This window comes from Megalobrama amblycephala, linkage group LG12 (assembly GCF_018812025.1).
Source record: "Megalobrama amblycephala isolate DHTTF-2021 linkage group LG12, ASM1881202v1, whole genome shotgun sequence".
NCBI classification, from domain to species: domain Eukaryota; kingdom Metazoa; phylum Chordata; class Actinopteri; order Cypriniformes; family Xenocyprididae; genus Megalobrama; species Megalobrama amblycephala.
The window spans coordinates 34,544,622-34,557,543 of NC_063055.1; the positions used below are offsets into that span (position 1 = coordinate 34,544,622).

The window sequence follows — 12,922 nt, forward strand, 5'->3', positions numbered from 1 at the left end:
ACTGCAAGTGTTTAAAAATGAAAATAGCGACGGCTCGTCTCCGTGAATACAGTAAGAAACGATGGTAACTTTAACCACATTTAACAGTACATTAGCAACATGCTAATGAAACATTTAGAAAGACAAATCACAAATATCACTAAAAATATCATGATAACATGGATCATGTCAGTAATTATTGCTCCATCTGCCATTTTTCGCTGTTGTCATTGCTTGCCTACCTAGTCTGATGATTCAGCTGTGCACAGATCCAGACGTTAATACTGGCTGCTTTTGTCTAATGCCTTGAACATGGGCTGGCATATGCAAATATTGGGGCGTGCATATTAATGATCCCGACTGTTACGTAACAGTTGGTGTTATGTTGAGATTTGCCTGTTCTTCGGAGGTCTTTTAAACAAATGAGATTTATATAAGAAGGAGGAAACAATGGAGTTTGAAACTCAATGTATGTCTTTTCCATGTACTGAACTCTTGTTATTCAACTATGCCAATATAAATTTAATATTTAATTCTAGGGCACCTTTAAATATTAAACCACTGCATTCATTCAGCACAAACATACAGACTACATCCAAAATTTATTTTATGCTATCTGCTTTTTCCTTGGAGAAATGCAAATATAGTTTTTAGTAACTGTGTTGTTGTCACAATGAATACTTCCTTAGCTGCTGTAACACATGCGCAGTTGAGGACTATGATCATTTTCGGATGATGGATGGTCGCAGACCGAGCTGTGATTCTCTGGCCCTGGCCCTGTGCGACCCCATGCGCAGGCGCAGCTGTGAGGAAGACAGCCTCCCCGACAGCTGTGTGGACAGCGGCATGTCAACCCTGCGCTCAAATAACGGCTACGATTATGAGCATGAGAGATCTTCCTTCCTAAACTTCCAAGCAGAGGACAACACCACCACTGTGTCTGGAGACACATCAGATACAGAGGTACAGTATGATGTGAAAAAGAAGTACACTATGGTACACACTGCTATTAAATTCAGGTGTCAATTCACCTATTAGTGCCTAATCCTGTTCTGTACACACACAGTTCAGTAATTTACAGGAGTGATGCAGGTAGTGACAACCGCATTTACAAAATTTCTATGCTGTGTGTACAGAACTGAACCAAACAACTAGTTGTTAATGACGTAGTTTAAAGGGTTAGTTCACCCAAAAATGAAATTTCTGTCATTAATTACTCACCCTCATGTCTTTAAAAAAAAACCTTAGACCTTCGTTCATCTTCAGAACACAAATTAAGATATTTTTGTTAAAATCTAATGGCTCAGTGAGGCCTGCATTGACAGCAAGATAATTAACACTTTCAAATGCCCAGAAAGTTACCAAAGACATATTTAAAACAGTTCATGTGACTACAGTGGTTCAACCTTAATGTTATGAAGCGACAAGAATACTTTTTGTGCACCAAAAAAACAAAATAACGACTTTATTCAACAATATCTACATCATCTTCATTCATCTTCATAACATTAAGGTTGAACCACTGTACTCACATGAACTGTTTTAAATATGTCTTTCATTTGACAGTGTTAATGATCTTGCTGCCAATAGAGGCCTCACTGAGCCATCAGATTTGATCAAAAATATCTTAATTTGTGTTCTGAAGATGAATGAAGGTCTTACGGGTGTGGAACGACATGAGGGTGAGTAATTAATGACAGAATTTTCATTTTTGGGTGAACTAACCCTTTAACGTTGAATATGCTGAACCAAAATAATTTAACCCTCTGGTCCTCTTCGTTTAGGAGTCACACTTGGCTCCTTCATAGTAAAAAAATGAACAAAGCCTAGAAATGTAACTTTTTTGTTTTTCAGGAAAACTATTGTACTATATTTTTGTTCAATAATATTTTTTGATTATTATTTAAAATTTTGAGGGTTTTTTATGATACTATGCAATATTTATACAATTTTTATTAGCTATTTTTCCCCATTGAAAATAATACTCAATTTTTTCTAATATATTTTTCAATTATTTTTCAATTAAAGCAGTATTCCATGTTAAAATAGAGACAAGGCATTTATAATCCAATTTTTTGAAGGTAGATTAGTGCCATCTGGTGGGAGTAAAAAAAAGAAAAACCTATGTAATGCCATGGTGTAACCACTATATAAAGTGGCTTATAAATTCTGTAGTGGTTTTTAGACAAATACTTATTTTTATTAAGTTGTGGATTTGGATTTATACTTAGACATTCTCAAAGACTATTTTTTTTTTGTCAAGGTTTAGATTTTTTTTTTTTTTTAAATGTTGATTTAAAGTGTCAGCTTTATATAATGAATAATTTAAAGACATCTTCCTGTGTGTTCTTAACTTGCTGTCTTTTCATGATCAGTCAGACTGGCTCAGAGTCCTGTTTTTAAATAAGCTGTGTACGCTCACAGGTTCTGGAAGTGCACGAAGAGGCTGCTTTTGGGTCGGACAGCGAATCCGTTCTGAGCTGGACTCTGTCAAAGCCTGCTCAGAAAGATGACGTTAATGCTTCGGGGAAGAAATGCCTCTCTGCCATCTTCAATGAGGTACCGGATTCACCTGCCAGAAGTATCATAAAGACTTAAATTTGACCCACAGCATTCTAAATCCTGAACTCAAACAAATCTCAGTCCTGAAATTCAAAGTGTAAAGACCAAATGTGTGTGCATCTGTGCAGAGAGAGCAGGATGAGTTGGCAGTGACTCAGCCTCCATCTGAGAAGGCTTACAGGATTGTGCTGGCAGGAGACGCCGCTGTGGGAAAGTCTAGTTTCCTCCTTCGTCTCTGTAAGAACGAGTTCAAAGGCAACACTAGTGCCACACTGGGTAAGACTTGCTAGCACTTAACCACACTTATATATAATCTTTATATAATAATATAATATATAATATTATATAATATAATCTTTAACTGTCACAAGTATTGTGAAATGATGGTCATTTGCGTCTGTTTCCTGCAGGGGTTGATTTCCAGATGAAAACTTTGGTTGTGGATGGTGTTCCAACAGTGCTGCAGTTATGGGACACAGCTGGACAGGAAAGGTAAGATCCCAGTGCCCAAATTTGAGTTGAAACCCTCAACCAAAACACATCTATACCCCATGGTATAAACTCTAAAGTCAGTGACACACCAAACCAACAACAATATGAATCATGTTGTGCAAGCTGAGCGTACAGAATATGCATGTGCTTGCCTACAGTATATACATACTATGCTGCTGATGAAATTTACATCATGTATTGTACACATACCCTAGCCTATGTGTAAAAACTGAAGTACACTTTAGGCTAAAGATTGATAACTCGTGTCCCTTTTACAGATTTCGGAGCATTGCCAAATCTTACTTCAGGAGAGCCGATGGGGTCCTTCTACTGTATGACGTCACTTGTGAGAAGAGCTTTCTGAATGTGCGCGAATGGGTCGACATCATTGAGGTATTTCCTCAGCGCAGTCTTGTTTAGCATACTACAGTTTTTGTAAACTTATAATGTTAATGTTATAATGTTAAGGTTTCATACAAAACAGTCATAATTAAGTTGACCTTTTTCCAAACTCTCTAGGAATTAAATGCAGTGTTCGTACCTGCTGCTACTGTAACCTTAAAGGGTTAGTTCACCCAAAAATTTAAATTGACTCATCATTTACTCACCCTCATGCCATTCCAAACCCATAAGACTTTTATATGATGAACAGATATAAGTCAGGCTTTTATTCACATACAGTGGGTACGCAAAGTATTAAATTTTTCACTCTTTGTTATATTGCAGCCATCTGCTAAAATCATTTAAGTTCATTTTTTTTCCTCATTAATGTACACACAGCGCTCCATATTGACAGAAAAACACAGAATTGTTGACATTTTCGCAGATTTATTTAAAAAAAGAAAAACTGAAATATCACATGGTCCTAAGTATTCAGACCCTTTGCTCAGTTATTAGTAGAAGCACCCTTTTGATCTAATACAGCCATGAGTCTTTTTGGGAAAGATGCAACAAGTTTTTCACACCTGGATTTGGGGATCCTCTGCCATTCCTCATTGCAGATCCTCTCCAGTTCTGTCAGGTTGGATGGTAAACGTTGGTGGACAGCCATTTTTAGGTCTCTCCAGAGATGCTCAATTGGGTTTAAGTCAGGGCTCTGGCTGGGCCATGCAAGAACAGTCACGGAGTTGTTGTGAAGCCACTCCTTCGTTATTTTAGCTGTGTGCTTAGGGTCATTGTCTTGTTGGAAGGTAAACCTTCGGCCCAGTCTGAGGTCCTGAGCACTCTGGAGAAGGTTTTCATCCAGGATATCCCTTTACTTGGCCGCATTCATCTTTCCCTCGATTGCAACCAGTCGTCCTGTCCCTGCAGCTGAAAAACACCCCCACAGCATGATGCTGCCACCACCATGCTTCACTGTTGGGACTGTATTGGACAGGTGATGAGCAGTGCCTGGTTTTCTCCACACATACCGCTTAGAATTAAGGCCAAAAAGTTCTATCTTGGTCTCATCAGACCAGAGAATCTTATTTCTCACCATCTTGGAGTCCTTCAGGTGGTTTTTAGCAAACTCCATGCGGGCTTTCATGTGTCTTGCACTGAGGAGAGGCTTCCGTCGGGCCACTCTGCCATAAAGCCCCGACTGGTGGAGGGCTGCAGTGATGGTTGACTTTCTACAACTTTCTCCCATATCCCGACTGCATCTCTGGAGCTCAGCCACAGTGATCTTTGGGTTCTTCTTTACCTCTCTCACCAAGGCTCTTCTCCCCCGATAGCTCAGTTTGGCCGGACGGCCAGCTCTAGGAAGGGTTCTGGTCGTCCCAAACGTCTTCCATTTAAGGATTATGGAGGCCACTGTGCTCTTAGGAACCTTAAGTGCAGCAGAAATTTTTTTGTAACCTTGGCCAGATCTGTGCCTTGCCACAATTCTGTCTATGAGCTCTTCAGGCAGTTCCTTTGACCTCATGATTCTCATTTGCTCTGACATGCACTGTGAGCTGTAAGGTCTTATATAGACAGGTGTGTGGCTTTCCTAATCAAGTCCGAATCAGTATAATCAAACACAGCTGGACTCAAATGAAAGTGTAGAACCATCTCAAGGATGATCAGAAGAAATGGACAGCACTTGAGTTAAATATATGAGTGTCACAGCAAAGGGTCTGAATACTTAGGACCATGTGATATTTCAGTTTTTCTTTTTTAATAAATCTGCAAAAATGTCAACAATTCTGTGTTTTTCTGTCAATATGGGGTGCTGTGTGTACATTAATGAGGGAAAAAAATGAACTTAAATGATTTTAGCAAATGGCTGCAATATAGCAAAGAGTGAAAAATTTAAGGGGGTCTGAATACTTTCCGTACCCACTGTATAAACATTGATTAGTGAACATAAACAGAAGCTCAACCGTACTTGCTTGATGCGTGAAACCAAATCTCTTAAGCCCGGGATACACTGCATGATTTTAGCAATCCTATAAGATCATTACAAATCACACCGTGCGATGCGACATGGATCTATTAAACTCGGGTACGACATGCATGTAGACTATACGTTGATGACACCTGTTGACTCGTGGGCTATGATGCAAGTTTCTATAGTAGAATAAAACGTTATCAGCATGCGCTAGTTGTAGACAAAAGGCCATGTTGAATCACACTTTGGCAATTGTAGTTTTTATGTGTGCTGAAAAAAGAAAGCGGCGAAAGAAGAAGGGAAAAGAGCTTGAGGTAAGCAGTTTTAAGTCTTAGCGCCATGTCGTGTTCATTTCATGTAGCATTTTTATTGACTGGTTAGTAGATGTAGGTCGTAGCAGCAAATTTCTGAATTTCTGACACTGATCGTAAATTATCTTTGGTCACAAGACCGGGAAAACAGCCGTCTTTGAACCTCTCACTGTACGACACAGGACCACCGATTAAGAGCCACGATCACAAAAATCGGCACGATTGTTTCACGATGACAATCTTTTGTCTGGGACAGCCAAAAATTGTGCAGTGTGTCCCGGGCTTTAGAGAGCCATTGGGCCAGATTTCCGGCTGCCCCGCTTATTTTCACATTAGGTGAACACACCTTACATAAACCTTGCTCCAGAACAAGACTCTATCAGTTCACTTCAGATATGTGTTTGCATCAGGTCAGTAACTAGTTGGCATGTCTGTTCTTCCTATGTGGAGTAGCGTATCAAATTAATCAGAGCATAAACCCTTTAATTTAAACATGCTCATGTGAATAGCTTTTTTACAGTACAGTACAATACAGTAGTTCTTTTGTGTTTCAGAAGCAATGAACGCTACATTAAGGCAATTCTAAGATGGCATTCTATGCATTTGTCGTGTGTACTAAAGTCTGTCAATCATCATTAGAGCGCCACCCTCAGGCTAAATAACACAAGGACATTAGAATTCTGCTAAAAGTGTGTCTGATGTGTTGAGCGATTAGGATATAAAGCTTACAAAATGGTTCAAATAACTAGCACTAAGACCCAGAATCTGCTCTACCTGAATTTATGTCCAAGAGCCGCTACTGTTTCTGAATGAAGCATTTTTGTAATTTTGTTTCCATAAATGATCTTTGTGAAGAGGAATCTTGTGAATGTCTAAATAGATTTTTCTTGATCTTTTGATGTAAGAGTTGAATGTACCCTGATGTTTTTGAGGATTTCACATTTTAAATAAACACCTACAGTTAAAGGGTTAGTTCACCCAAAAATGAAAATTCTGTCATTTATTACTCACCCTCATGCCGTTCCACACCCGTAAGACCTTTGTTCATCTTCAGAATACAAATTAAGATATTTTAGTTGAAATCTGATGGCTCTGTGAGGCCTCCATAGGGAACAATGACACTTCCTCTCTCAAGATCCATTAATGTACTAAAAACATATTTAAATCAGTTCATGTGAGTACAGTGGCTCAATATTAATATTATAAAGCGACGAGAATATTTTTGGTGTGCCAAAAAAACCCAAAATAACGACTTATTTAGCGATGGCCGATTTCAAAACACTGCTTCAGGAAGCTTTGGAGCACAATGAATCTGCTGTTCGGAGTGCCAAAGTCACGTGATTTCAGCCGTTGGCAGTTTGACACGTGATCTGAATCATGATTCAGTACGCTGATTCATTAAAAACCACATTAAACCGCCAAACTGCTGAAATCACATGACTTTGGTGCGCCGAACACGCTGATTCATAATGCTCCGATGCTTCCTGAAGCAGTGTTTTGAAATCGGCCATCACTAAATAAGTCGTTATTTTGGGGTTTTTTGGCGCACCAAAAATATTCTCTTCGCTTTATAATATTAATATTGAACCACTGTACTCACATGAACCGATTTAAATATGTTTTTAGTACATTAATGGATCTTGAGAGAGGAAATGTCATTGCTGGCTATGAAGGCCTCACAGAGCCATCAGATTTCAACAAAAATATCTTACGGGTGTGGAACGGCATGAGGGTGAGTAATAAATGACAGAATTTTCATTTTGGGGTGAACTAACCCTTTAAAAGATACTGATATGTGGGATGTTGCTGGGTTAGTTTGAATAAGATACTGATTGCGATTCTTTTCTGGTGCAGGATGTGTCCCAGGATGACATACCCATTATGCTTGTGGGGAACAAGACAGACCTGAGGAAAGAAGCTCTTCTGGATGGAGTCACCTGTATTCCAACTAGCTATGGAGAGAAACTGGCCATGGTTCGTGCCCGGCCATTATTCACTGTGATTTACTGCTGCTTTCTGTTTTTTACAGGGAGTGTTGACCCAAAATTATCATCATTTACTCACCCTCATACAAACCGTTTGACTTTGATTTATCCCTGAAAAACACACTGCTGGCTGCTTTTTTCTATGCAGGGAGACTGAAACGTTCAACCTTTAAAACCTTTAAAAAAGCACCATAACAATACTCTATCATAGACGATAAACTATCATAGGCTTCAGAAGACTTTTTTAAACTTAAAGGGATAGTTCACCCTAAAATAAAAATTAAGCCATAATTTACTCGCCCTGGTGTTGTTCTAATGCCGTATGACCTTTCTTTTATGGACTACAAAAGGAGAATTTTTTAAAAACGGTCCCACTCGTGCTAGTCCGTATAATGGCAATAAATAGCAACCAGCATCAAAAAGTATATTTGATAGGGTTTGGTAAAAAACAAACTGAAATTTAATGTATAATTTAACAAAAATCCTGCCCTTGGCCATTGGTCTTCTGTGCACAGCTGAGTGTTCGTGAGACTCCGACTCACCCAGAAAAACACACATGTTGTGAGAAATCAAGATTAATAAAAACACAACATGAAATTCAATTCATGTACCTTGTTCTCTGAGGTGAATATATCTGTTGTGTTCGCCGTAACAAGACGTTATTGCATTCACATCTGTCAACTGTCATTCTGACTGTCATCAGACAAACAGAGTTCCAGTCTAGAGATATTTAACTAAGATTTTTGGATTTCTAGGCGTTGTATTTCATGTTGCATATTTATTAATCTTGGTTTCTCACAACTTGTGTGTTTTTTCTGGGTGAGACAGAGTGAACTGTGGTAATAGTCTCATGAATGTGCAGCTGTGCACAGAAGACCAACGGCCAAGGGCATTTTGTTTTTCACCAAACACTATCATATACCTCCGGAAAACTTGGAGTATACTGCATGTGTTCCAAGAAATCATTCTGTGATGAATATGCTGGTCGCTGTTCACTGCCATTACAGGGACGAGCGCGAGTGGGACATTTTTTTAAAAATTCTCCTTTTGTGGTCCAAAAAAGAAAGAAGGGCATATGCCATTAACAACACCAGGGTGAGTAAATGATGACTTGATTTTCATTTTAGGGTGAGCTTTAAGTCAAAGATATTTCTCAAATAGCGGCCTGGACTTTATTCAAAATTTGTATTTGTGTGTGAGTAAATAATGACACATTTTTTTTATTTTTAAGTGAACTGTTCTTTGTAAACTAAACTTTTCTGAATGTTCTGAATTTTTTACACTAAACCTTTTCATTTTAGTTATCCAGAACATTTCCCCTGCACATGAAAACATATCACCTATAACAAACACAGTGTTGGTTAGTTAGTTTTTTATTACTGTAAGTGTAACTGTGGCTGCTCTCTGCGTTCAGACATACAGTGCCTTATTCTGCGAGACGAGTGCAAAGGATGGATCCAACATCATTGAGGCTGTTCTTCATTTAGCCAGGTAAGCCCTGTTCCTGATTCAAAATGAAATCACATTCTATAAATATAATACTTCTGTCTGGAATACATTTTAAAGTCAACATCTGACTGTGTTAAATGATACCAAAATGGACCAATTAGACTGAAGGATGCATTTTACAAAAAACATGTCCAAATCACATTTCTCTCTGAATTCAAAAGACCAATGAAAAAGAAAATATTTTTTTTTGCTGCAGTTTTTTAAGAAACTATGATTATTTGTTTTTGTATTTTAATGACAGTTATTTAATTTTTTTCAATTGAAAAAATAACATTTTAAAGCAGTATTACAATTCATATAATACAAGCAAAATATCAAAATAATAATTTGGAGACATATTCTTTATAGGTTTTGACCCATAAAGTGCTTTCAGAAGAACTGACTGCACTCATTTGTAATATTAACACAAAACACAAGAGGGCAGCAGTTATTGAGTTTAATAATCCGAGCATAATGCTTTGAACTACAAACACATTCTTCTGACAGTCAAGCCTCATTGTGTAATATTTTGCAGCAAATTTCAGTATTCAGTTCACATCAGAAAATGGGTACATAGGGCTGCCTGACTGTGGCAAAAATCATAAACATGATTATTTTTCTCAGTATTGAGATCATGATTATTTAACACGAATCACGATTATGCAAGCATCATGCATTTACTGAACAGTGGGTTTCCTGGAACTTTAAATATAAACACTATTATTTTGTTTTCATAATCATTGGAAGCCAAAATCGTATTTGATTAATAGCCCAGCTCTACTGATTCCAAATTCACGTCCCAACATTATACTTGCATACAGTATTAGCCTAATATTACATTTTAAACTCAACACGAATACAGGTGAAGCTGTCACATGTTAAACGTTTCCTCTTTCCTGAACTGTAGAGAGGTGACCAAGCATGCTGACGAGTACAAGGAGCCCGTATCAGTGGCCAAACTGTCTGGAAATCATAACAAAAAGATGCCTAACCCAAAATGCTGCATGGGCTGACGTGTGTGCACGTCACATGACCCGGTGACAGCCCGTGTGCAGGTACAACGCAAGGCTTCGGCAAAGAGCTAATCAAATATTTAACCATTCAACTATTTATTCAAGTCACATTAGATCGGAATTGCCGGTTTGCGATTGTCCACGTTGTTTGACAATTTCACTGTGCCAAATGTGCTCAAGTATTGTCCTCAGGACTGTCTCATAACTGTGTCATGGGTTGCCTTTAACAGCCCTGAATTTCACAGATTTTATATTACAGCCGTTTATTAGTGGCTTATGGGGTGAACATACACTCAGTCAGGAGTTTAGTATACTGCACCTTGCCTTTATTTATTTCATGAAAGCTAAGAGAGAAGAAATATATATAATATAGAAATAATATATATAATAGTTCTGTAATGTGTTACAGAGAATGTGTATGTGTGTGTGTGTGTGTGTGTGTGTGTGTGTGTGTTGAAATAATATATGTGAAAGTTGAAATGATGTGAAAAGTACTGTTTGTCAAGTAGAATTAAGCTTTCTAAGAAGTGTAACTGAAAAGAATGACAGAATTTATTGAAAAAAAAAAAAAATTGGAAGTTGGTGTATGATCCAAAACGTTCATTTTTGGCCTGTAGCTTTAAATGCTCAAATTCATTTAATTTTTTTAAAAACTATTTTAAAACAGATTGATAAGCTTTTGTGGATGCTTTATCTTTATACTATCATTGTTTTATGCATTTCTCAAGAGCACAGCTGGCTTTTAATGTTCACGAAATATATGTAATATTATATTCTGCAATAAACAGTGCACACTCTAATAAAAAAAAAATTATGCAGGAAAACATTATATGTTAAATCTATTCACAATTATATGAATGACAATGTGCTAATGTCTTATCTGTAATTCTTCATGCTTATTTCACTGTATTTAACTTGCATTTAAGATCGAGTGAATGTTGGTTTAAATTTGAGCAAAAATAAAGACTGCAATGTTTTCACTCCAGTTTTATTGTGGCAGTACTAACATATAAAACAATTCAATTTTTTGAACATATAAACAATCAAAAATCACTTTACAAATTTAATAAGGCGATTCCCAGTGAATCTGGGAACTGATTTTTTTTTTTTTTTGATACTCCCAGAGTTGTATTTTGAAATTAAATGACAGACTGTTTTAAACTGAAACATTTATAATGCTGCTAAACATGCAAACAAAACACATTTCACGTATGAAATCACCAAACAAAAGATTTCAAACCCCTAAAGAAAAAAAATTTACACACATTTTTCAGATGTTCAGTTACTTTGCATATTTTCTTGTTTCACTGTATAATTATCAGGGTTTTGTTTTAGTTTTTTATAAAGGGCAATGGGTTGTTTTTATGTTTAGCCATGTTATGTAAGAAACATCTGTTTGTTTGTTTTTTCCACAAAGCGCTGATCAAGATCTAGATCTTGAACAAGAATTGGTGAATGTTTTCTTTTTTAATCAGTGTATAGAATTAACCAGGCCAGTCAACTCTATACTGTCATCCAAAGGGGTGAATTTCACTTTTCCAGGTCATGTTTCATCCTGAAAACATGAAAAAGAAAAAAATACAATATATTTTACACGGTCTATTTATAGGACTATTAAGATTTTTTGCATTGTGACATTATTCTAATGATAATTAAGGACATTTCCCTTCCAAATCCTCATTACGGTAATGTATCCGGATGATTTAATTTGAGTTTGTTTATAATTCTCATTATTCTCAATGATTCTCATTACTGTAATGAAAGAAATGAAAGACAATATCTTTGTTGTTTAATCCCAAACACTGCCATGATGTAGAAATACTATACAATTTCATGTCTCTTTTCACAGTGTTAAATAAGTGTAATTTTCTTAATAATTAATATTTTGCAAAATATTTTCTTTTTTATATCTTTTGATTTGGGGGTAAATTATGACCCCGATATGATGTTCTTGACAGCCTTTGTAAAAATGATCCGAAACATTACATTTAACATATCTTTTGCAATTTACCAAAGATGATTGATTAATTAATAAAGCTGATTATTTGAAAACATGGGAATTGTGTTGGTTCTGTCAACAAATGCTGGCATAAAAAACCTTTTGAATTTCCATTTCTATCAATGCTCAGTGTTGTGGACAGTATTATAAATAAAATCAAATAAAATCACTTCCATCAAACATATGAGAAAAAAATAAGAGAAAAAAACGAAGGGTTCTGTTAAAGTCTTGGTGTCCCATCATGCAACAGAATAGCAAGGCTACAAAACCAATAAACAGCAAATTCCAGTGCATGACATTTCTGAATGCTGTATGAAATAGGTTTACCCTCTGGCCAATTAAAATGAGTTTGGACATCTATATCTTGCCACACTACAATATACGATAAGAGAAGTTCAGGATAACGGGCAAATTCAGTCAACCTGCTATTGTCTGCCATAAAACTAATGAAGTTGCTGATCACTGGCTTTATCTAGCAGTTCGACTGAATGTGGCCATTGGTTCTCTGGTTTCATTGGTCATGATAACACACATTAAAGCACAAAGCATGACTATCTATTATCTACATTTTCCACGTGATGTTTTATTACAATGAGAACTACAACTTTCACAGCAGCATCAGAGCAAAGCATTAATGTTGTATTTATATTATAGTCTATGAACCCATCAATAAATATGACTCAACCCTGAGCTGAAAGTCCAGAGAAACCTGAACACAAAAGAAAAAAAAAAGCCTTTAT

General features: G+C 36.7%; 1 protein-coding gene across 1 annotated transcript in view; it reads left to right on the top strand.

Annotated features, from left to right (window-relative positions):
* rasef (RAS and EF-hand domain containing) overlaps nt 1–11,168 on the top strand; it is a 28,751-nt gene extending 17,583 nt beyond the window's left edge. The window contains exons 10-17 of the mRNA XM_048210825.1: nt 669–942; nt 2,404–2,538; nt 2,670–2,817; nt 2,952–3,033; nt 3,312–3,426; nt 7,552–7,671; nt 9,097–9,173; nt 10,078–11,168. Coding sequence (XP_048066782.1) covers nt 669–942; nt 2,404–2,538; nt 2,670–2,817; nt 2,952–3,033; nt 3,312–3,426; nt 7,552–7,671; nt 9,097–9,173; nt 10,078–10,183 — 1,057 coding nt within the window. The 3' untranslated portion in view covers nt 10,184–11,168. The remainder of the gene's footprint in view (nt 1–668; nt 943–2,403; nt 2,539–2,669; nt 2,818–2,951; nt 3,034–3,311; nt 3,427–7,551; nt 7,672–9,096; nt 9,174–10,077) is intronic.
* The last annotated feature ends 1,754 nt before the right edge of the window (nt 11,169–12,922 follow it).